The sequence below is a fragment of the Balaenoptera ricei genome, chromosome 3, assembly GCF_028023285.1.
Source record: "Balaenoptera ricei isolate mBalRic1 chromosome 3, mBalRic1.hap2, whole genome shotgun sequence".
NCBI lineage: Eukaryota > Metazoa > Chordata > Mammalia > Artiodactyla > Balaenopteridae > Balaenoptera > Balaenoptera ricei.
The window spans coordinates 63,659,747-63,685,608 of NC_082641.1; the positions used below are offsets into that span (position 1 = coordinate 63,659,747).

General features: G+C 42.3%; 1 protein-coding gene across 4 annotated transcripts in view; it reads left to right on the forward strand.

Moving 5' to 3' along the window:
* The window catches only part of CMYA5 (cardiomyopathy associated 5), a 120,858-nt gene extending 98,444 nt beyond the window's left edge, over positions 1-22,414 (forward strand). For 2 of the 4 annotated variants that reach the window (XM_059916645.1, XM_059916646.1), the window contains exons 10-13: positions 6,087-6,220; positions 7,499-7,598; positions 14,978-15,151; positions 20,071-21,021. In XM_059916645.1, the coding sequence (XP_059772628.1) occupies positions 6,087-6,220; positions 7,499-7,598; positions 14,978-15,151; positions 20,071-20,317 (655 nt within the window). In that variant the 3' untranslated portion in view covers positions 20,318-21,021. Of the gene's footprint in view, positions 1-6,086; positions 6,221-7,498; positions 7,599-14,977; positions 15,152-20,070; positions 21,022-22,314 lie in introns of those variants that run through there. The other 2 variants (XM_059916648.1, XM_059916647.1) reach the window with 2 other exon arrangements.
* The last annotated feature ends 3,448 nt before the right edge of the window (positions 22,415-25,862 follow it).

Genomic DNA, 25,862 nt, shown 5'->3' on the forward strand with positions numbered 1-25,862 from the left:
GTTAGTTCATTTGGTTGTGTAGGCTTCCTGGTGGAGGGGACTGGTGCCTGAGTTCTGGTGGATGAGGCTGGATCTTGTCTTTCTGGTGGGCAGGTCCACGTCTGGTGGTGTGTTTTGGTGTGTCTGTGGCCTCATTATGATTTTAGGCAGCCTCTCTGCTAATGGATGGGGTTGTGTTCCTGTCTTGCTAGTTATTTGGCATAGGGTGTCCAGAACTGTAGCTTGCTGGTCGTTGAGTGGAGCTGGGTCTTGGCATTGAGATGGAGATCTCTGGGAGATTTTCGCCCTTTGATATTACGTGGAGCTGGGAGGTCTCTTGTGGATCAGTGTCCTGAAGTTGGCTCTCCCACCTCAGAGGCACAGCCCTGACTCCCGTCTGGAGCACCAAGAGCCTGTCCTCCACACGGCTCAGAATAAAAGGGAGAAAAAAAAAGAAGGAAAGATAGAAGAAGATAAAATAAAATAAAGTTATTAAAATAAGAAAATAGTTATTAAAAAAATTTTTTAAGTAATAAAAAAAGAAAGAAGAGAGAAAGAAGAGAGCAACCAAACCGAAAAACAAATCCACCAATGATAACAAGTACTGAAAAGTATACTAAAACAAAAGAAAACAAACAGACAAAAACAGACAGACAGAACCCTAGGACAAATGGTAAAAGCAAAGCTATACAGACAAAATCACACACAGAAGCATACACATACACACTCACAAAAAGAGATAAAGGGAAAAAAATGTATATGTCGTTGCTCCCAAAGTCCACCTCCTCATTTTGGTATGACTCATTGTCTATTCAGGTATTCAACAGATGCAGGGTACATCAAGTTGTTTGTGGAGCTTTAATCCGCTGCTTCTGAGGCTGCTGGGAGAAATTTCCCTTTCTCTTCTTTGTTCGCACAGCTCCTGGGGTTCAGCTTCGCATTTGGACCTGCCTCTGCGTGTAGGTCGCCTGAGGGCGTCTGTTCCCCACCCAGACAGGACGGGGTTAAAGGAGCAGCTGCTTCGGGGGCTCTGGCTCACTCAGGCCGGGGGGAGGGAGGGGTACGGAGGAGGCGGGGCGAGCCTGCAGCGGCAGAGGCCGGCATGACGTTGCAGCAGCCTGAGGCACGCCGTGCGTTCTCCTGGGGAAATTGTCCCTGGATCACGGGACCCTGGCAGTGGCGGGCTGCACAGGCTCCCAGGAGGGGAGGTGTGGAGAGTGACCTGTGCTCGCACACAGGCTTCTTGGTGGCGGCAGCAGCAGCCTTAGCATCTCATGCCCGTCTCTGGGGTCCGCGCTGATACCTGCGGCTCACGCCGTCTCTGGAGCTCCTTTAAGCAGCGCTCTTAATCCCCTCTCCTCGCGCACCAGGAAACAAAGAGGCAAGAAAAAGTCTCTTGCCTCTTCGGCAGCTCCAGACTTTTTCCCGGACTCCCTGCCGGCTAGCTGTGGTGCACTAACCCCTTCAGGCTGTGTTCACACAGCCCACCCCAGTCCTCTCCCTGCGATCCGACTGAAGCCCGAGCCTCAGCTCCCAGCCCCCCGCGCACCCCGGCGGGTGAGCAGACAAGCTTCTCGGGCTGGTGAGTGCTGCTCGGCACCAATCCTCCATGCGGGAATGTCTCCGCTTTGCCCTCCGCACCCCTGTGGCTGCGCTCTCCTCCGTGGCTCCGAAGCTTCCCCCCTCTGCCACCCGCAGTCTCCGCCCGCGAAGGCGCTTCCTAGTGTGTGGAAACCTTTCCTCCTTCACAGCTCCCTCCCACTGGTGCAGGTCCCGTCCCTATTCTTTTCTCTCTGTTTTCTCTTTTTTCTTTTGCCCTACCCAGGTACGTGGGGGGGTTCTTGCCTTTTGGGAGGTCTGAGGTCTTCTGCCAGCGTTCAGTAGGTGTTCTGTAGGAGTTGTTCCACATGTAGATGTATTTCTGATGTATTTGTGGGGAGGCAGGTGATCTCCACGTCTTACTCTTCCGCCATCTTAAAGCTCCTCTCCATACGTATTTTTTATTGTTAACGTTAGTTTAGTTCTACTTTCAGGAGGAATTATACAGTAGGGAATCCAACTTTATTTTTTCTACTATGGCTATCCCGCTGTGCCAGCAAGAAAACCCATCATTTTCCCTTCTGATTTGAAATACTTCCATTATTATATACTAAAGAACCTATGTATTTGGCTCTGTTCCTCACCTTTATAATCTATTCCATTGACCCATCTATTTATGCCCTAGCACCATGATGTTTTTATTATTATAGCTTTATAATTTTAGAATTCATGTAGGTTAGGTTGCCCCTTCATGACTTTTTTTTTTTTTTTTTTTTTGCTATTTGCTAGTTTATTTTTCATATGATCTTTAGAATCAGACTGTGTAGTCACCTCTACTCCCCTGCCCCTGACAATTTGGTATTTTTAGAGATCATGTTAAATTGATAGATTAATTTAGGGAGTATTAAAATTTTTGTGATGTTGCATTTTTGTACCCAAGAACTGATACGCCTTTCCTTTTAGTCAAGTCTTTTGTGTGCTTTCCTTCAGTACCATTTTCAAAAATATTTTTCATATAAATCTTATATACTTTTGTTATGTTTGCCACTATTCTAAATAAGATCTTTCTTTTGCTTTATCTTCTATCTAGTTGTTATTTGTATATGAACGATTTTGATTTCTTATATTAGTTTCACATCTAGCTATTCCACTAAATTCTGAGTTTTTTGTCTGGTTTTCTTAGGTTTTCTAGATAGCAGTCATATCATCTGCAAATGGTAATAATTTTACCTCTACTTCCCAATTTTTTTTAACCTCATGTCTGTCTCTCTGACTTAATGGGAATGCTTTTAGTATTTTCCCGTTAAGCATTAAGTCCCTAAAGGTTTTTTCTTCATAAAGATCCGTTTCAATTCCCATGTGAAATATCAATAATTCTTGCCCCATTGTCTATGGTTAGTTGTGGCAAACTTTTCAATCATTCCTTGCAAAAATTAAAGAAGGAAAGGGCTCAGGCTAGAGAGGCTTTGTTATATTGAACAAACATCAGCCTCCTGGGGGCTTCCACTCGTTTCCTTCTGAAACAGCAGAAGAGGAGACCACTCTCATTTACATTGCAGCCCTTCAGACTTCTGAGGAGACAGTGGGTCTCCTTTGAATCATTTCTCTCTGCCTTTCAGCATTGGAGTTTAACAAATGTCCTTTGTCCTCCCAATGAGGAAGCCAAGAGTCCTTTGAAGACCTGCTGGGTGCAGAGCTCTGTGATCAAACCCCACAGCATGCTTATGCCCTACCAGCAATCAGCTAATTTGCTGTGTCAGGTTTCCTAGATGCTTCCTTGTCCTCACATTCCCAGAACCTCCACATATGAAGCCTTCCCTTTCCATTGCACTATGATACTTGTAGGGAGGATCCCACACTTATGACCCAAAGTGAGACCCTTTGAGTCAAATTTCTTATTGCCTTTTGAATTTTATTACTGGCTCTAGACTTCTAACATCGTCAGGTTAGTCACATTATTGATAAAGCTGAAATCTCTTCTTACCTAAGCATCAACAACTTGCTGTGGTTCCATTTGCTGTCTAATCACTTACCTCAGTTTGGATATTCTGTGAATTTGAATTCTACTCCAGACTATGCAAAACTTATTATAACCCATGTGGTTTCAGTTGCAATTATGACAAGTTTTTGGTTTTGAAATAAAAAATATCATAATCTATGGAAGAGTGCCACTCTTCAGATTTCAAATTCCAAAATTTTTGAAGTTTTCATTTGGCTAAACAGCAGGGACAGCTGACATGAAGGCTTTTATGACATTCAAGTGAGGTCAGACAATAAATAGACATGGAAATGAACCATTCATAGCTGAGCTTTTTTTGCTTTGTTCTTGGTGCTTGAGCATAAGACAGAAACTTATAAACAATAAAACTATCATATTTCATATTACTTTCATTTTCATGCCTGGTGCTTTTATAGAGTCAGCGAGGGCATTAGGCATATTTGTCACGTCTGCATGACATGTTCACGCACTGAAAGCAGATCTTATCCCATATATTGGCTTCTGTACCATGTAAACTTTTATTCTTTAAATGACTAATAAGACATAGCACACAATTGACTATATATATGGAATTTCCTCCTTGACAGACTTCATAAAATTTAAGAGCAAAACTTACCCCAAAAACAGCATCCTTGGCATTTAACAATTGCATTATCACAAAATGAAACCTATATGTTCTGTCCAGTTTTTAGAGATGAAATTTCCTCACCTCTCCTTGTCACTTACCCCTCAAGCAGGGAGAGGGCCTGGGCACATGATAAGTGATCAATAAATATTTATTTGATGAGTGGATGAAGTCTGAAATTCAGTTCAGATCTGAGTGTGCTTATTGAGACAATAAGCTTGTTATAATTAATGTACATTGAAAACATCTCTTCAGTCATCAACGCAAATAAGATCAGCAATACATCTACCCCAGAATAATAATCTAGATATTAGTTGGGAAATGCATTCTCAGTCATAGGACCTGGTTTTTTTTGTTAATAAATTGAAGCATTATTAGTTGTCAGTGGACATGTGGCTCAATCCATGCATTCTCCATGCATCTAAAGATAGTACTCTCTGAGGACCTGCTCAGGTGGTAGGTTCTGAAATAACAACCAGTAAGGTTTGGGGAGTTTGTACTGACCTTTTCCAGATGCAGGCAGTAAATAGCCAATATACAAATAGACCCAGGCTTCTCCCCTCCCTGCCCCCTCCTGCTGAGGAACACACTGTGAGTTTTCTGTGCTTTTAGACATGGGGCTTTGATGGGGGAGGGACTGTTACTCTGTACAGATTTTCTGCTTCTAAAAAGTCTAAGTTCTTCTGTTTTCTGGGTCAATGATACTTTTTCCTTCTCCTGGTTCTCCATGGTATTCTCTAAGGTTAGGTACTGAGAATGAAGTAAGTCAACAGAAGTAGAAATAACCTGAAAACAAAAATCAATCTGAGAATGAACACTGACCACTCTTTGATTCTAATGACTTTGTGTACCTTCATTAATAATAAAACAAACACAAAGAAAATAAAAAACAAACAAAGCAAACAAACAGATTAAAAAAAATCCGCATCTCCCTCTGAGAATGAACTTGAAAGCTATTGTACTATTGTTTTCAATGACTAGTATCCAATGCACATCTAACAGGAACAGGATTCTGATTCTTTAGTACTCAGATTAGGACTTCTTTTATTAGCAAGGAGCCTAACTTGTAACTCTCTCCAAAGCTTCTCCAAATGGAGGCTAAAAGAAAGAGCACTTGTATACTTTATTTGTATAAATGCTCTAGGACATGATATCAAACAGATACAAGAGAATGGAAAAGAGGCACAAAAATTATTCCAGCTCATTGGCAAGTTCAGAGCTCCAATCTTCAAATCCAACAAGTCCATTTGTGCTTAAATGGTTGGGCTGTTACAGTGTTCTTGCCAAGCCTGCTGCCATTTAGATACCACGACCAGCACTTTTCTTTTAATGTAAATGGGAGGTTTAGGAACAGCAGCTTTGGGGATTTTATTTGGCAATTAGAATTCTCTTTTCTCTCCAGGATTAAGTTTGCTCTAAAGGATATTGTCTTCTTTAGAGATATTCAGTTTCTATAACTTGGCTGGCTTTGGCATGATGACCATGTACAAAATCAACACTCACCTTAAGTTTTCCACTATTCAGGATCTGTCAATGAGATGGTGTCTTTTGCATTATAGATTGGTTTAATATCTTAATCCACAAGTGCCCTCTCAGCCAAAATTTGATAAAGAAAACAATATATGCTTGGGGACTCATTAACCACAAAATTAGTCTATTTTCTGAATTAAAAAAAAAAAGTTTGGTTGGCTCTATTGCAAAGAGCATTCTGGAAGGCACAATATTGGACAAAAGTTGACCAAGGTAGAAATGATTTGATAAAGTAAACTTAGTGGACAATGGCCATTTTATAAAATCTGGCTTGCTAACTCAGTGGTCATAAAAAGGGAAAAATAAGTGATTTGTTGTTAATAAAAGATGTTCATTCACTACAGGATTGAAATATGATGAGTTGTTTAGCATATAGGGTTATATTTAAAATTATTATTTTCCCTTCATATTTAGATCTTTCTCTGGAATTAAAGGACTCCAACTGAAAGTTAACCTCCAACCCAATGACAATTACTTTTTCTACGTGAAAGCCATCAGTGCATTTGGGACAAGTGAACAGAGTGAAGCTGCCCTCATTTCCACCAGAGGTACCTTCTCCTTTGCACACAGAGAACTATTTCCAAGCATTCCCATTCCTTCCCTTCTACAACCCAGAGAAGATATCCTAGAGGGCCACTTCTTCACGCTCCCAACCTGCTGGCAGGGCTAGGTTTTTGGCATGAGGACCCAAGATTGGCCAAAGGTCAAGGTGTTTCTTTTGTTTTTCTGGTTTAAGACATTCTCAACCTTGGCCACCCATTAGCAATCAGTCCAGGTGCTTAAGAAAATACTGATGTGGGGATCCCACTCCTGGAGATCCTGGTCTAAGTTACCTGGATATGGGCTCTGACAAGTGTTTTAAATCTCCTCAGATGATTCTTGTTTGGTTCACAATGTGCTATAGTTTGTGGGTATGTTTTGATAGTGTGTGTATGTTGGGGGAAGAGTAGGATGAGGATAGTCTTATTTTATTACACTGTGAACTCTATGAACAAGCTTCTAGTCTTATTCTTCTGTTTATTTTCCATGCCTAGCACATGGTTTGTGCCCATTCATGTTTGTTGAATGAATGAATGAGTGAGCAACTCAAGAAAGTGATGAAACTGTTCAAGGGCATTTTGGGGAAAATACCCATGATGGTGCCAACAAAAAAAATGCAAGGCTGTTCTCAATTATTGTGAAAAGAAATGAGGAGTGGAAAAATGATCATTTTATTATCTTACGCTAGACCCAAAGATGGCAAGATTGAGGGTGACACATTACGTGATTTGCTTAACCAGCAAAAACTTGTGGACGCAACTTGGGTGTGATGTGGTTAGGGCCAGCCTGATGTTTATAAAGCGAGGGCATGAGGGCTGTCTGTCCAGAAGTGTGTTCCCTGCAGTCCCAAATGGTGCCTGTACCATCCACTGTTAGAACCACTCCTGGAGGTTAGACCAGTGCATCTTCAAACTTCAATGTGTGCGTGAATCTCCCAAGGAGCTTGTTAAAATACCGATTGTGGTTCAGGAGGTCTGGGGCAGGCCCGAGATTCTGCATTTCTAACTAGTTTCCAGGTGAGGTAGGTAGGTGCTGCTGGTGCAGGGAGCATACTTTGCATAATAGAGTGAGCGCTAGTACGGGAGAAGCACACCGGGTGAGGTGACCAGCCACTGGTGTTCACTAGTCCTTATCACGGATGAAATTTTGCTGTGGATCTGAAAACACTGAGCAGAGGATTTTGATGTTAGAAGCAAGGGAGACTACGATCTGAAATGCGGGGCTTGGCCCAGGGATAGCGCTCGACATTGCAGTCATGTTATAATCCTATTTTCTAACTACAATAGGAACGAGATTTCTCCTGCTGAGGGAAACGGCTCACCCCGCTCTGCAGATTTCCTCAGATGGGACGGTGATCAGCTTCGCTGAGAGGAGGCGGCTGACAGAGTAAGTAGGAGAAGAAAGCACAAGATGCCTCAGCAGGAGAGTCTTCTGAGGGTGTCACCTCGGTGTGGCCTCACCTGAGCACATTCTTGGTTTAGTGCACATGCCTGGCATGTGTGATATCGAGTGTAAATTGGTACACACACATACAGTTCAGTTATGGTTCGTTACTAGGGGGAAAGTGACAGAGATCGTTCAGACTTGTAGCAAGTGTCAATATCTTTATTGGAAATATAAGCACAGATGGTTTTGTTTAACACATAGGCTGTTTTAAGGTATTATCTCTGGTTCAATGAAAAAAGAGCCTGGGTTAATTCTTCTATTATTTCAACAGCAAACCAGATTTTGAATCTATCCACTTGAAAAGGAATAGAGGAGAATGACATTTTGTTGAGTTTCTGGTTCTGGCCACATGCAGGACTTTCAGGATCTTGCCCACCCCCCCACCCCCCACCATCCCCCAGAAGCTCCCACAAAAGGAAGAGGCAAAGTAAAGAAATCCGAAAACTGAGGGCACGGTGGGGAGATTGCTCTGCAATTTGCCTGCACTCTCTCGTGCTTATTTTGAGGGTCAAAATGGTCAAATGGGAGAAAGCACGTGAAAGGCTTTTGAAAACTGTAACCCATGTGAAACACGCTGCTGTTGGCACTGATGCGCCTGGGGTGCTCTCACAGTATAGCCCTGAGCCCACCAACGGCGACTTGTGCTGTTTTCCTCTCAGGCTGCTATTCATCTGTCAGTAGCTCAGCTCAGGTGTTACCAGCTCCTGGAAATGACCAAGCCTTTTCTGGGCCCTGGCACCCTTTGATCTTATCCGCAGAAAGGTCTGAGCTCTGGTGGAGTCGTTTGTCAGATGCTCCATTTTGACTAGTCCTCAAGCAACAGCCTCGTCTTCCGCATCTTTAATCTCCAGAATCTAGCCTGGGGCCCAGAACACTGGAGATGCTAAACGTGTACAAATGAGTGAATTCAGGGGAAAAAAAGATTTAAGAAATAGATTGGGCTTTTCTGTCTCTTTTGGATTTCTCAGAAGAATCAAAGAGAAAAGAAATAGATTGGAGGTTGGTAAGAGTCCATAGTTACTGATGATAATAACTGTAATGTATTTGATAGAATTTTATTTATTTATTATTAATCTGAAAATTAGCTCATAAATATCAGGCAGCTGGGCTTTGCTCCAGAGAGCAAGGACCCATCAGTAGCCCCCTCTCTGAAATGAGGTTGTTGGGTAAAGACACGAGAAAATGAAGTACATTCCTTTGCATTAATCACTTTCTCATCTGTTAAAGGGGAGAGGGAGAGGGTGCTGACTGAATATTAACGCTGCTTAAATTAAAAATGCTTCCTTGCTGTCTCAGCCATTTCAAAGCAAAATTGAGTAATTCATGCAAACAAGGTCACCCATCCGCAGTGGAAAGCGCTTTGGTTCACTTCACCATGTCTTGTACAAAAATAGCTGAGGTGAGACAAAAAGAGACCTTTCGACAACCTCTCAGGTGTACCTGCTACCATCTAAAGAGGCCAGAGTCCCAAAGACTGTTGACCACAAGCCTCTGCGGAGCGCAAGCATTACACCTGGTTCATCCAGGTGTAACTCCGCTCTGCTCTGGCCTCCCCAGACCACTTGCTGTTCAGGAGCAGCACCTTTTTTGGTCTCTGTGCCCAGGAAAGTCAGCAGACACTGGAACTCATTGTGAGAGAAGGTTTTAGAGACTCCTTTTTGTGTATGTGCAAGTTTTGGAAGAAAACTTTGCAAGTCATGCTCTCTTGGAATTCTCCACCTGCCTCCCTTATACTTCCTCACTCTCTTTTTTTTTTTTTTTTTTATTAACATATTTCCATACATATTTCCATACAAGTACAATTATAAGATTTTTAGTAATTTCATGTAATGTCTGAAACATTTATATTAACATATTTCCATACATATTTCCATACAAATACAAATATAAGATTTTTAGAAATTTCATGTAATGTCTGAAACATTTATATTAACATATTTCCATACAAATAACCCAATGAAAGTTTAGTATTAGTTGTTTTGTTTGTTTTTTTATACTGCAGGTTCTTATTAGGCATCAGTTTTATACACATCAGTGTATACATGTCAATCCCATTCGCCCAATTCAGCACACCACCATCCCCACCCCACCGCAGTTTTCCCCCCTTGGTGTCCATATGTCCATTCTCTACATCTGTGTCTCAACTTCTGCCCTGCAAACTGGCTCATCTGTACCATTTTTCTAGGTTCCGCATACATGCATTAATATACGATATTTGTTTTTCTCTTTCTGACTTACTTCACTCTGTATGACAGTCTCTAGATCCATCCACGTCTCAACAAATGACTCAATTTCGTTCCTTTTTATGGCTGAGTAATATTCCATTGTATATATGTACCACATCTTCTTTATCCATTCGTCTGTTGATGGGCATTTAGGTTGCTTCCATGACCTGGCTATTGTAAATAGTGCTGCAATGAACATTCGGGTGCATGTGTCTTTTTGAATTACGGTTTTCTCTGGGTATATGCCCAGTAGTGGGATTGCTGGGTCATATGGTAATTCTATTTTTAGTTTTTTAAGGAACCTCCATATTGTTCTCCATAGTGGCTGTATCAATTTACATTCCCACCAACAGTGCAAGAGGGTTCCCTTTTCACCACACCCTCTCCAGCATTTGTTGTTTGTAGATTTTCTGATGATGCCCATTCTAACAGGAGTGAGGTGATACCTCATTGTAGTTTTGATTTGCATTTCTCTAATAATTAGTGATGTTGAGCATCTTTTCATGTGCTTCGTGGCCATCTGTATGTCTTCTTTGGAGAAATGTCTATTTAGGTCTTCTGCCCATTTTTGGATTGGGGTGTTTGTTTCTTTGATATTGAGCTGAATGAGCTGTTTATATATTTTGGAGATTAATCCTTTGTCCGTTGATTCATTTGCAAATATTTTCTCCCATTCTGAGGGTTGTCTTTTCGTCTTGTTTATGGTTTCCTTTGCTGTGCAAAAGCTTTGAAGTTTCATTAGGTCCCACTTGTTTATTTTTGTTTTTATTTCCATTACTCTAGGAGGTGGATCAAAAAAGATCTTGCTGTGATTTATGTCAAAGAGTGTTCTTCCTATGTTTTCCTCTAAGAGTTTTATAGTGTCCAGTCTTATATTTAGGTCTCTAATCCATTTTGAGTTTATTTTTGTGTATGGTGTTAGGGAGTATTCTAATTTCATTCTTTTACATGTAGCTGTCCAGTTTTCCCAGCACCACTTATTGAAGAGACTGTCTTTTCTCCATTGTATATCTTTGCCTCCTTTGTCATAGATTAGTTGACCATAGGTGCGTGGGTTAATGTCTGGGCTTTCTATCTTGTTCCATTGATCTATGTTTCTGTTTTTGTGCCAGTACCATATTGTCTTGATTACTGTAGCTTTGTAGTATAGTCTGAAGTCAGGGAGTCTGATTCCTCCAGCTCCATTTTTTTGCCTCAAGACTGTTTTGCCTATTCGGGGTCTTTTGTGTCTCCATACAAATTTTAAGATGATTTGTTCTAGCTCCGTAAAAAATGCCATTGGTAATTTGATAGGGATTGCATTGAATCTGTAGATTGCTTTGGGTAGTATACTCATTTTCACAATGTTGATTCTTCCAATCCAAGAACATGGTATATCTCTCCATCTGTTGGTATCATCTTTAATTTCTTTCATCAGTGTCTTATAGTTTTCTGCATACAGGTCTTTTGTCTCCCTAGGTAGGTTTATTCCTAGGTATTTTATTCTTTTTGTTGCAATGGTAAATGGGAGTGTTTCCATAATTTCTCTTTCAGATTTTTCATCATTAGTGTATAGGAATGCAAGAGATTTCTGTGCATTAATTTTGTATCCTGCAACTTTACCATATTCATTAATTAGCTCTAGCAGTTTTCTGGTGGCAGTTTTAGGATTCTCTATGTATAGTATCATGTCATCCGCAAACAGTGACAGTTTTACTTCTTCTTTTCCAATTTGGATTCCTTTTATTTCTTTTTCTTCTCTGATTGCCGTGGCTAGGACTTCCAGAACTATGTTGAATAATAGTGGTGAGAGTGGACATCCTTGTCTCGTTCCTGATCTTAGAGGAAATGCTTTCAGTTTTTCACCATTGAGAATGATGTTTGCTGTGGGTTTGTCATATATGGCCTTTATTATGTTGAGGTAGGTTCCCTCTATGCCCACTTTCTGGAGAGTTTTTATCAGAAATGGGTGTTGAATTTTGTCAAAAGCTTTTTCTGCATCTATTGAGATGATCATATGGTTTTTATTCTTCAATTTGTTAATATGGTGTATCACATTGATTGATTTGCGTATATTGAAGAATCCTTGCATCCCTGGGATAAATCCCACTTGATCGTGGTGTATGATCCTTTTAATGTGTTGTTGGATTCTGTTTGCTAGTATTTTGTTGAGGATTTTTGCATCTATATTCATCAGTGATATTGGTCTGTAATTTTCTTTTTTTGTAGTGTCTTTGTCTGGTTTTGGTATCAGGGTGATGGTGGCCTCATAGAATGAGTTTGGGAGTGTTCCTTCCTCTGCAATTTTTTGGAAGAGTTTGAGAAGGATGGGTGTTAGCTCTTCTCTAAATGTTTGATAGAATTCACCTGTGAAGCCGTCTGGTCCTGGACTTTTGTTTGTTGGAAGATTTTTAATCACAGTTTCAATTTCATTACTTGTGATTGGTCTGTTCATATTTTCTATTTCTTCCTGGTTCAGTCTTGGAAGGTTATACCTTTCTAAGAATTTGTCCATTTCTTCCAGGTTGTCCATTTTATTGGCGTAAAGTTGCTTGTAGTAGTCTCTTAGGATGCTTTGTATTTCTGCGGTGTCTGTTGTAACTTCTCCTTTTTCATTTCTGATTTTATTGATTTGAGTCCTCTCCCTCTTTTTCTTGATGAGTCTGGCTAATGGCTTATCAATTTTGTTTATCTTCTCAAAGAACCAACTTTTAGTTTTATTGATCTTTGCTATTGTTTTCTTTGTTTCTATTTCATTTATTTCTGCTCTGATCTTTATGATTTCTTTCCTTCTGCTAACTTTGGGTTTTGTTTGTTCTTCTTTCTCTAGCTTCTTTAAGTGTAAGGTTAGATTGTTTACTTGAGCTTTTTCTTGTTTCTTTAGGTAGGCTTGTATAGCTATAAACTTCCCTCTTAGAACTGCTTTTGCTGCATCCCATAGGTTTTGGGTCGTCGTGTTTTCATTGTCATTTGTCTCTAGGTATTTTTTGATTTCCTCTTTGATTTCTTCAATGATCTCTTGGTTATTTAGTAACGTATTGTTTAGCCTCCATGTGTTTGTCCTTTTTACGTTTTTTTCCCTGTAATTCATTTCTAATCTCATAGCGTTGTGGTCAGAAAAGATGCTTGATATGATTTCAATTTTCTTAAATTTACTGAGGCTTGATTTGTGACCCAAGATGTGATCTATCTTGGAGAATGTTCCGTGCGCACTTGAGAAGAACGTGTAATCTGCTGTTTTTGGATGGAATGTCCGATATATATCAATTAAATCTATCTGGTCTATTGTGTCATTTAAAGCTTCTGTTTCCTTATTTATTTTCATTTTGGATGATCTGTCCATTGGTGTAAGTGAGGTGTTAAAGTCCCCCACTATTATTGTGTTACTGTCGATTTCCTCTTTTATAGCTGTTAGCAGTTGCCTTATGTATTGAGGTGCTCCTATGTTGGGTGCATATATATTTATAATTGTTATATCTTCTTCTTGGATTGATCCCTGGATCATTATGTAGTGTCCTTCCTTGTCTCTTGTAACATTCTTTATTTTAAAGTCTATTTTATCTGATATGAGTATAGCTACTCCAGCTTTCTTTTGATTTCCATTTGCATGGAATATCTTTTTCCATCCCCTCACTTTCAGTCTGTATGTGTCCCTAGGTCTAAAGTGGGTCTCTTGTAGACAGCATATATATGGGTCTTGTTTTTGTATCCATTCAGCCAGTCTATGTCTTTTGGTTGGGGCATTTAATCCATTCACGTTTAAGGTAATAATCGATATGTATGTTCCTATGACCATTTTCTTAATTGTTTTGGGTTTGTTTTTGTAGGTCCTTTTCTTCTCTTGTGTTTCCCACTTAGAGAAGTTCCTTTAGCATTTGTTGTAGAGCTGGTTTGGTGGTGCTGAATTCTCTTAGCTTTTGCTTGTCTGTAAAGCTTTTGATTTCTCCATCAAATCTAAATGAGATCCTTGCCGGGTAGAGTAATCTTGGTTGTAGGTTCTTGCCTTTCATCACTTTAAGTATATCATGCCACTCCCTTCTGGCTTGCAGAGTTTCTGCTGAGAAATCAGCTGTTAACCTTATGGGAGTTCCCTTGTATGTTATTTGTCGTTTTTCCCTTGCTGCTTTCAATAATTTTTCTTTGTCTTTAATTTTTGCCACTTTGATTACTATGTGTCTCGGCGTGTTTCTCCTTGGGTTTATCCTGTATGGGACTCTCTGCGCTTCCTGGACTTGGGTGGCTATTTCCTTTCCCATGTTAGGGAAGTTTTCGACTATAATCTCTTCAAATATTTTCTCTGGTCCTTTCTCTCTCTCTCTTCTCCTTCTGGGACCCCTATAATGCGAATGTTGTTGCGTTTAATGTTGTCCCAGAGGTCTCTTAGGCTGTCTTCATTTCTTTTCATTCTTTTTTCTTTAGTCTGTTCCGCAGCAGTGAATTCCATCATTCTGTCTTCCAGGTCACTTATCCGTTCTTCTGCCTCAGTTATTCTGCTATTGATTCCTTCTAGTGTAGTTTTCATTTCAGTTATTGTATTGGTCATCTCTGTTTGTTTGTTCTTTAATTCTTCTAGGTCTTTGTTAATCATTTCTTGCATCTTCTCAATCTTTGCCTCCATTCTTATTCCAAGGTCCTGGATCATCTTCACTATCATTATTCTGAATTCTTTTTCTGGAAGGTTGCCTATCTCCACTTCATTTAGTTGTTTTTCTGGGGTTTTATCTTGTTCCTTCATCTGGGACATAGCCCTCTGCCTTTTCATCTTCTCTATCTTTCTGTAACTGTCTCCTCACTCTCTTTGAAAGCAGAGATTGTGCCATTTCTTTTTATCCTGCCATTATTCTAATTATTTCCTGGTTCCCAGTCCCTCCAAGAGATGCTATGTGTAATACATGTGTGTTGAGTGTGGCAGTAGAAATGCGTTAAATGCATGTTGACAGTTTGCGGAATTCTGTGGCCATCAGGTCAAGGTCGGGGGCACAATGAACAATGAAAGTCTTTAGTCAAATTCCAGCAGTTTCCAAGGATAGAATCCTGCTTAAACTGTGTATACATTTATGAATGTTGGTGTTTATGAGATAAAGCCTGGCAATTCCTGATCAACTTTGCCTGCAGAATCCCATCAGTGCTGGGTGAGGAGCTGCCTGCCTGTGGCCAGCACTACTGGGAAACCACTGTCACAGACTGCCCAGCCTACCGACTGGGTGTCTGCTCCAGCTCGGCGGTGCAGGCCGGTGCCCTGGGACGAGGAGAGACCGCGTGGTACATGCACTGCTCTGAGCCGCAGAGGTAAGCCGGAGCCTGCCCCTCCCCACTTAATCAAAGTGTCATGAGTTGATGTCTAGGCAGAGGGCTCTGAGGGACCTAATAAATAACCTACCTCTCACTTCCCTGCCCAAGTTCTGAGTCAGCTGAGAAAGAAAACAAAAGACTCAACTATTTGGAGATTCAACTACTACTCTGATTACTGAGGAAGCCGGTTTTAGAGAATGTGGTTCATATGTGAAAGCAAGAATGTTTCTTATATTGCACCCTATAAACAGACAGACTTGTACCCATGCAGAGCCTTGGCCAGGCCACCTTCCCATCCTGTGGGGCAGAGTAGGTTCCTGGAGAAGGATGTGCATCTCCTCAGGAAACTCGTCAGGAAGAGTTAGGGAAACACATGCATGGCCAGTTTTTCCTTCAGAGCTCACCCCAGGGTGGGGAGAGACCACAAGGGTAAGGCTGAAAGGGCTCCCTCCACAGAGGAGTCAACAGGACTGAGGAAGAAGTAGGTCCCCAGTACCACCCCCATACCCCACTGCCGTTGGTCTATATTAAGGGTTGGCAAACTATAGCCCAACAGGCCAAATATGACCCGCTGCCTTTTTTGTAAATGCAGTTTTATTGGAACACGGTCAAGCTCATTTGTTTACATATTGCCTATGGCTGCCTTTGTGCTACAATGGCAGAGTTGACTAGTTGTAATAGAGATTGAATGGCCCCAAAGCCTAAGATATTTACTATCTGGCCCTTTACAGACAAAGTTGACTAACCTCTGGTCTATATTATTAGTGTTACTGACCTGGGTTCTTGGACTCTTTAATCAATAGAAATTGATAAGAGGCCAGACGAGGAATGCAAGCAAGGCTTTATTGGGACTCGTGCTGCAGCAGGAGAGAGCGAAAACAAGTAATAGGTACCAACGCTCGCTCCCTGAGGGGGAGTGAGCTGATCCGTTATATGGGCTGAAGGTAGGGGAGGATTGCTGGGTCAGGCGGGAGGGGTGACTTAGGTGGTCCGCCCACCCCCTTGGCGGTGCCATGGGCACGGATCATGAGCAGTACCCTGCTTTTGCTCCCAGCACCTCAGAAGTGGGAGTTGGGTTTTGGCCTTTTTGTATCTTGTTGTTCATAATTTGCCCCAACTGGACATGCATGCAGTTATTTTTAGTCCTTTATAGTTTCTTTGTATTTTGTTGCTCAAGAAGACATTTGTCCAGGTGCAAGTGCCACAGTAAAGGGTCCCAGGTCCCAGCCTGTCTCATTAGTATTGTTTAATTGCTTGACGTGAAAAAGCTGTTAACCTGTGTTAGATAAGGCGAGCATGTTATGAACTGAATATGCACACAAGATAGTCTAATAAAAGAGCATGAGACTGGAGCCAGGAACCTGATTTTAGTCCTGGCTCCATTCTCTACTAGCCTCCTATTGACTACTCACCAGAAGTTGGTTAATCTAATGAGCAGATCTGATGTGCCTCATCTGTCTTGTCAGGGGACAGTGATGCCTGGTCTGCTACATTTTGGGGTTGTGAGCATCACATGAAGTCAGGTACAAGGAAGAACTTAGAAATCGTAAAGAATCAAATGTGAGGAATTATTCAAATGTAATGCTTAAAAAGGAAGCAGTGCTCGCAAGTTCCCAGAAAAAGGCCCACAGATTGGGATTTTGCATATTTCTGGCTGCACATCTCTCCCTGCATCCTACTTGACAGAGTTTGATTCTCTGACATGGTTCATAAGGACACCATCTCCAAGAGCTATTTAAAGTCACATCCCATCAAGGCAGAGCCATGATGATTAATTGATATTCAGCCTCCTCCTAGAGCTGAAAAATCATTCAAACCCAGAGTTTATAATCGGTAGACTTAGAGCTGGAACTAGGTATTGATTTCATGAAAATTTCCTTAGACACTTGAACCCTTAAGAACCCAAACCAAAGACGAGAGTCCAATACAAAGTTCTAGACTCTAGAAAACAGAACTGTTCATTTCATTCAGCAGGTTCAACAACTTTGGTCTTTGGCTCTTGTGGGCCCAGGGTAGGTTCTGTAGATTCTGGGAGGAGGAGTGTGCCGTGTGTGGTCACCGCACAGAGATGTCAGGTCTTAAATGCCTCATTTCGTGTTCCAAATTAGAGCACCCTGGCCTTCAGGTTACTGAGAGTACTGCTATAGCAGACCCTCCTGTGTTTTTCCATTTTTCTCGCTTCATGATTTAAACCAAGCGGTATTACTCTTGATTCTACTTGCATCAGGCTTTAAGATGTCACAACTGGATAGGAGAAATGAAGAGAGTCTAAGGAGAAAGAATCAACGGTATTTCATCCTGTCTGTTCCTAACTTACTTCTCTAGTTCAAGGCTTTGTTTCCTTTACTAGTTTCATCCACAGCCAACATGCCTGTGCTCTTCTTCCAGTCTCCACCCACTCCAAGCCATGCTATGTGTCACAACTGGCAAATATTTCTCAAACATAATTTGCATCACGTCCCTTCCTTTTCTGCTCAAAAATCTACAACCATCTACAGTGGTGTCGACACTCAGGTGGGACCACAGTGAAGGGGGGAGCCAGGAAGAATGTGACCAGGCTGGAGTATGAGGAGTCCTGAGGCGAGTAGCCACCAGGGTGGAGAGGAGTCTGGGCTCATTCTGGGCCATCAGTGAGATTCACAGGGGTGGTCTACCCAGGTGGGAAACCTCGCACAGGTAGTTCCAGGGTCACGCAGATGTCAAGAATCAGGCTTCTGGATGACCTTTGTTTGAACAGGGACCAGCAGTCCAAAGGATAGGGAGGGAGTCAGGCCGCAGCAGATAGGCTTGGTTTCAGGCCAGAGTGCAGGTTGGAGAAGGAAGTGATGTGCTCAGTAGGAAATAGAGGCAGAAACAAGACAGGGCGAATTCCAGGCCCTGTAGAACTGGTGGGTCCAAGGCTTCAAGGAATGTCTTTCCCTCCTTGACCTCCATGGTAGCGATTAGCTCAGGGACTGACCAGGGCTGGGCCTGTGGGCACCAGGGACCTTCCAAGCAGGGTAGGGAAATGGCTTATATGGGCATTCAGAACCCTCTAGACCAGTGCTGCGCAATCACACATTCTGCAAAAATAGAAAAATGGTGTCATATGTGGCTCTTGAGCACTTGAAATGTGGTTAATAGGACTGACGAACTGAATTTTGAATTTTACTTAATTTTAATTTAAGTGGCCACATGTGCCTGGTGACTACTATATTGGACAGGGCAGGTCTAGAGCCTGGCCTCTGACTTACCTACCCAGGTAATATCCTCAAAGTCATTCACATGTCCCCTCCTAACCCGTCAATCAGATGGTGATGTTCTCCATGGCATACAGGTTTACTCTGCCACCTCATCACTGCTTCTGCTGCCCCGACGGCTTGGATTGCCTTCTCCCTTTTTTCCCCATCCAGTCCTGACCATTCTTTTTGGCTGAATGTGAGCCCATCTGCTCCCCAAGCCCCTTTTGTAAGAGCCCCAGCCTGTTCTCCATCTGTTCTCCAAGGATGAAGTTGGACAGCCCAACAACAGCCCACTGCTGTTCTCCATCATTGCCACCTGCAGCCTCTTTGTGCTTTACAGGTTCTAAAACTTCATAATGTTCTGCCATATTTCACATCAGCAAGGCACTGAAGAGGTCCTTTATCATTGTGGAAGTCTCTCTTACCTTCCATCCCCGTGAACCTCTGCCCTTTCACATGAGCTTCATTCAGCGAGGAAATTGCTAACTTGCCTTTTCCTAAATATTCCTGCACTCAAGCTTCTGGGCCTTTAAGAGAGATGTCACAGGTCTTCAAGGTCCTTGTCCTTCTCAGCCACACCAGAGTCACCCAGTTTCTCCGGCCCCAGTCTGCCCAGTGTCACTCCCACCCTCAGACCTATCATATCCACCGATCTGTCCCTCATCTCTTTTCTTCTCTTCCATCTCTCATTTATTCTCTTCTCCTGCTTTCAGGGCTCCACCCTCTGTTTCTAAGATTACCAGGAGAAAACTCCCACCTTGTGTTACTTTTTTGCATAGAGCAATTTAACTTCTTCTGTTCAGCAGTTTCTCCTTGCCAGCCTGGCCTTGAACCTTTCCTTTCACAACTAAACCAGGTCCATTAAATGTGTAAGGAAACACTTTACCAATCTGTGCTCTAAGCTGGAGTCTCAGCCCCAGCCCATGTTTAAGTCATCAACAATTTTCGTTCCTGCTCCGCAGAGTATGGGTTCCCTGGGGGCAAGGACAGTATGCTATGGTCTGCATATCCCCCAGAGGTGCAGAGGTCTAGCAAAGTACAGGACACACAGATGTGCCCAATGACTACATGTTGAACTGAATTTGTTTGAATTGAAGAAAGAAATCAAAGGCAACCCCCCACCTTGGTTGTAAGGGTGCAGAAAACACTGAGAAGATGAAAAGGAAGGTTGATTTGGGGCAGTGGGAGTGTACAAAAGATGAAGTTGGGCAAAAATAATGAAATATTTCTTAAACTTCATAAAGGTCCTTATGTAAGTTACTTACAAAATTTTTAAATGGTAAAGTTAATACACTTTATGGAAGGCAAGCCCGTGGTACTTTTTAAAGTACATAGCAGCCTCAAAGGAGTTTTATTCAAAAGAATGACATACCATGAATGCGGTAGTTAAAACACGTGGGCAGCTGGGAAAGAATTAAAATGTTGAGAAAAATCACAAGGGAGGCATATGTTGGTTATTCTGGGACTGCCTCCTAATGTAGAAGGAGCAAAATTATTAAAAATACGCGTCTGTTGGGAAGAGCTATGCATTTTAGCATCTAGGAGGGATCTGGTTAAAGTATTTGGGACAATGTTATTGCAACTCATTGTGAATTGAGGTGAACAACTGCAAAATCGGTTTTCTCCAAGTGATTTTCTTTATCATGGTCCTTCAAGATTTCCAAAGTTTTCAATTCCCATTCCATTCCATTTCAGATACACATTTTTCTACAGTGGCATTGTGAGCGATGTCCACGTGACGGAGCGTCCCGCCAGAGTGGGCATCCTACTGGACTACACCACCCAAAGGCTCCTGTTTATAAACTCTGAGACTGGACAGTTGCTCTTCATCATCAGGCACAGGTTTAATGAGGGCGTCCACCCTGCCTTTGCTCTGGAGAAACCCGGAAAATGCACTTTGCACCTGGGAATAGAGCCCCCAGATTCTGCAAGGCACAAGTGATCGTTGGCTTTTAGAGTTTGCAAGAACAAAATTCAAATGTGGGGGCTCCGTGGTTCTTTCCTGTGGGTGCTAGACATCATTCAAAACGTCTTCTGCACATTAGCGCTAGTAATAGCTCCATGCACCGTGGTCGGCACGCGAGCAAAACCACCAAGAAAACTGTGACTTTCCAGAGCGTCACGTGAGTAAAGAGGATGGAAAAAGCAACCTCCGCCTTTTGGTTTATATACGTTTGAGTTTTTCCCTAAGTTAAAAGGATTTATACCTGACTTGGGAATCAAAATAGTGAAATGGACTCCCACCTGTTTCCCTGGTAGAAGAAATCCTCAGATAGACAGGTCTGAGTGAAGGGAAGGCTGTGCTGGTGGTACATCTTCTCCGACAAGAAACGCTGCCCTTTTCCACAAGAAAAATGTCACCTCACCTCACTAAAGGATGCGGAGTCCCAATCAGCAGAGAAAGTGTTTTAACCATTCAAAGCTGATAACGAACTCTTTTGTAATCATTATATACTGTAGAACACGAGTCTCTTTTCCCTGAAATTTTAAATGTAGAAAAGTGCTAGATATTAGAAATTTCCATTTTGTTAAATAAATGGTTAGAGTCTATAAAACAAAACATGTTATGTGAACTTACTGCATGTGACTTGTGAGTCTGGCATCTCTGGACGGGACAAACTGCGAATAAAGAGCCATCATGCTGCAGTGGGTTGTGCTACCGCTCATTTTCATGTGAGAATTTTACACATGTATGTTTTAAAATCGAAACATTTTCAGCCTATAGTTACAGACAACTACCAGAAACTGAGAATCTCTTTTTGCTAAAAATAAAATGGTGGGTCATTTTTAGATATTGTATTGAAATCTCTCAAAATCTTCCTAAAATATGTGTGCAGAGTTGATAAATCTAGAATGCCATGTTGAGATGATTGCTCTTGTTCTCCATAATATAAATACTTTGATCATACTTACAGATTTTTTTTTATAAGAGGCTCTTTTTTTTTTTTTTAATTAATTTATTTATTTATCTATGGCTGTGTTGCATCTTTGTTTCTGTGCGCGGGCTTTCTCTAGTTGTGGCAAGCGGGGGCCACTCTTCATCGCGGTGCGCGGGCCTCTCACTATCGCGGCCTCACTTGTTGCAGAGCACAGGCTCCAGACGCGCAGGCTCAGTAGTTGTGGCTCACGGGCCCAGTTGCTCCGCGGCATGTGGGATCTTCCCAGATCAGGGCTCGAAACCGTGTGCCCTGCATTGGCAGGCAGATTCTCAGCCACTGCGCCACCAGGGAAGCCCCAGATTTTTTTTTAACATTACCAATTCAGTTTTGTTACGTCGAGAGACAGTGTCCTACTTTTGGCATATATCCTGAAATCCACTGTTTAATAGCTAGCGTACCCAAACTGGATCTGTAACTGCATTAACAGAGCGCCTTCAAAGCCTTCATCATCCTGCTTTGAAATTGGAGCAGCTGCTGGGAAGAAGGGCACTTAGTGAAACAGGAGGAATAACTTGTTGCTTTATGGGAAACACTATCTTCAGTTTTTTCAAGGCTTAAAAGTGTTAATGAGGTTCTGACTGATCAGCAACCTACGGTCATTATTACTTTTTTGCTGGGAATGTAGTGTAATTCAAAACAGTAACAACAGTGGCAGCAACCACATGGAATTTAGAATTTGACTCAGTTGGCGTTCCTCCAAAAGTAGATCTCGAGGTAAAGATTTAGCGTGGGTTCTTTACACAAGAGGTGTCCGAGGAAGCACGTGTGAGGAAGTGGGGAAAGTGAGACAGGAAGGGTCAAGAGCGGATGAGGGACATGTTTTATGGGTGGATTATTACACTGTTAACACCTGGGGCTCGCTCATGCTGGGGGGACCCCCAGAAACCACTCAGAACATGCCAGAGGCTGAAATGTAAGTGCTCCTCTCCAACCCCAGTTGGTTGAGCATTGCCCCAGGGGACCCTAGGGGACATTAAATTCCCTTTCCCTGCCTTTCCAGGTTGTGTTCCTTGCAAGTTCCTGTGGTCACAAGAAAACCCTCCAAGGGCACAAGAAACATAGGTGCCTGACACAGTTGACAGTGGGCTGACAATCCTCTAATACAGCTGCTGGTGCACTCAGGTGAGCTGGGGCAAATGGGACAGGACATCAGCAGCGCCCACCATCAAGTTGGAAGCAGCTCTGGTTATCGAGGAGGAAGCCGTGTAGTAATGGGAAGAACTAGGTTCAAATCGTGATTCAGCCCTTATAGGTCAGCACGTTACGCAACTCAGATGCTTTAGTGATGTCTTTTTCTCAGGATAATTGTAAACATGAGATTAAAGAAGCATGTGAAATGGCACAGCATTTTTAGCTTATAAAACATCCTGACAGGGGTGACATAGCAAGTGGATGGTGACAGGGAGGACAGTGGGGTCAAGAGATCACGTTTTAGCCGCCATTGTCAGTTGACTGATAGGCGAGTTCCTGGTTGCTTCCTAGGGGATTATTCCAGTGCAGACAAGCAGAGTGAAGTTAATGTCATTTCCTCATGTCCTCCTCCTCCTTGCTCCTTCTTCTCTGAGTTCCATTCCCTCCTTGCCCTTCCTCTTCTCACAACACAGATCCTCAGAGAAAAGAAAGGAAGTTAGCAAATTTTGGTCAAAATTTCTCTTCTGGAAATCTGTTGATGGTTAATAACATGTATAGCCCATGCATTATCTCTTTTAATCCCCGTCAGAACCTTGCACGATAAAAATTGCCATTTTATAGATGAGGAAACCAGTCTCAGAGCAGTTAACTGACTTGTACATAGTCACAGCCGGCAGGTGGCAGAGCCCGGATTTAGATATAGCTCAGATCCTGAGCTAAGAGAATAAAATGATTATATTTTGTTTCATTTTTAATCGCAGATCATTTTTTCTACATATACGTGGTGTGTGAAAATTACGTGTGTGTATACATACTCTCTCACACACATACCACACGTACACATATGAATATACATGTATGCACACATACATCCATTCATATATACACATTCTCTTCCCTCCTGAATTGACTTCCTTCCCAAGCCTCCGTTTTGTTGTCAATGCTGTCATAGTCCTGGCAGACGTGAGATACCTTGATTCTTTCTTCAATACCAATGACCTTATTTAGGATTCAGAAGCATGTATAATATTCTATTTGTGGAAAAAGACATGAAACCACATACATGAAACCACAGTGTTGCCCCTAACAGGTACAGGGCCAAAATAAAGGAGCGTGTGGGAAAAAGAAAAAAAAATGAGGACGAACACTGTGGTCCTTCTCTATCTGTTTGCATACATACCTGGCAACTCTGGCTGGATACATTCTTTGTCAAAGTTAGAGATATTTTTCTGTTGGAGCAAACCAGAGCACGTGCCTGTTGTTTTTCTGGACATGCTTCCCTAACATCCAACAGAACTAAGTATTGTACTTCATCACACCCACTTACAAAACTGTGTGCTTTCAGCACCAAGCACTAACACTCTCCCATCAGAAGCACCCTTCAGGCCGCAGAATGGCTTGTATCTGAAGTCCCTTCTCACCCTTGCTGTGTTAATTACCCATTAATCATCTCTGAAAGAACTCACAGGACTGAAGCAGTTTATACTCATGGAAGAGCTTTATCATAGGCAAAGGATATGGTCCAGCCACACAGAGGCAGGATCGGCACTGAAGGGACCCTCCTATGTCAAGTGCAGTTTTCCTTGTCTGCCCACTGCTGGTATGCACAACATGCATGTGTCTCCAAGCCTCAAGCCACCAATAGGGTGTGTGTGAAGCGCCTCGGTAGCAGGAAGCCGAAGTTTTGTTTCAGGGAGGTTGGTGGGGTGCCCTCATACTGAGCTGGTCACATACTTTCTAGCTGTGCAACTAGCCCTAAGTGTTGCAGCTCACCTCCCTGACCCCTAAAGCTTCCACCAAAGCCAGTGCCTAAGATAAATCCAATAATTACCACTAAACGATGCTGACATTCTGATACATCCTGCTCCGAAACAACTGATGGATCCATGGTTACAGAATGTCACTTGTTTTTAGTTAATAGAGTCCATGGCATTAGGCAAGGATCAATAACTGTGTGGATACACACGTGGTCAATTAAGACTAGTGGGAATGAACCCATGCTAGGCACTTACTGGCCTGAGTTCCGGAGCCCAGCTGCTGGGGGATGTTTTCAAAATAATAATAGTAAGAGCTGAGTGCCTCCACTGTCGATAGCCGTCCCCTCGTATCTCTGATTTGGTGACTACTAGGGAGTGATCCAGGGCACAGCCCTGAGCTGAATGAAGTTCGACCTGATTTCCAGCCCACTTCACAGTGCCAGGGGCGGGCAGGGTTGGGTAGGGGGGAGGACATGTTTCTGTACAGTTTTCAGAGTAGCAGATCAACATCTCTCATTTTCCTTTTCTACCCTCATAGTGTGTGGGTTGTACCCCTCTTTTATGTGCCCCTGTTTTGATCTTAACTCTATCTATGCTGTTTGTTTTCTGTAATCAATATCAGTAATTTCAGGTACCCAAATAGCATATGAACTGTGAGAATACTTTGCCAATAGTTGGAGGATTGAGAATGTTTAACTTGGAACAAAGACAAGTTAAGGAAGGAAATAAGAGGTCTTCAAAGACTTGAAGGGCTGTTATATAGAAGGAATAGGCTTATTTTGATTTTTACTTCCAGGACAAGTGGGTAGAAGTCCCAGGGCTGAGGAATTTGGTTCAAGGGAAGGGAGAACACCCCATCAATGACAGCTGGCTCAGAGACATGCTGCTTAGCAGGTAATGAGCACTCAGAGTCAGGCTGAAAGATCAACCATCTGGAATATTAAAGAGTATATTCTTGCTTTGAGTTCTAGATCCATGGTTTTTAAACTGTGTTCCTGGGGTACTGGGATTCCCCAGAGGGGCCTGAGGGCCAACGTGGGATCCAATGGGAAAGCCAAGTGGGCATAAATTCAAACCTCTGTCCCTTTCCATCACAGTGGCTCAGTTTTATTCTGTTTTACCTGCTGGGTTCTATATAATAGTTTATTTGATGAACAGGTTTCTATGGTTAAATAAAGTTTTAAAAGTAGATAACCACTGAGATTCAAGTCTGAATTCTGTGATGCAGAATTCACTTTAGGGACCCCAAAGTCCCTAAATCTCTCATTCTCTCCGAGTCCCTTTTCTTTTACTATCCAAATACTGATATTATATTGATTGCAAGAAATTCTGATTCCTATGTCAAATTTCCAAGAATTTCTCTAAATGATTACATTCTCCTTGTTGACATCTCTGTCCTCCAAATTCTCCTCCACCACCTCTAGCCACCTCCCCACTACTTCTTCATGCTTCCCTGGTCCCATTTGACCTTCACCATCCAAAACATTGACATAGTCTCCATTGATTCCTTAAGGCAGTGCTAACACAAGGCTGACGTTGGTAGCGGTTAACATAGCTTCTGTTGAAGACTTGGGGTTAATAAGGGAAATTTCTTCATAGATTATGAGACAAAATAAAACTGAATGTGAAGCATCTCATGTTGCCAGGAGCCCCCTCTGAT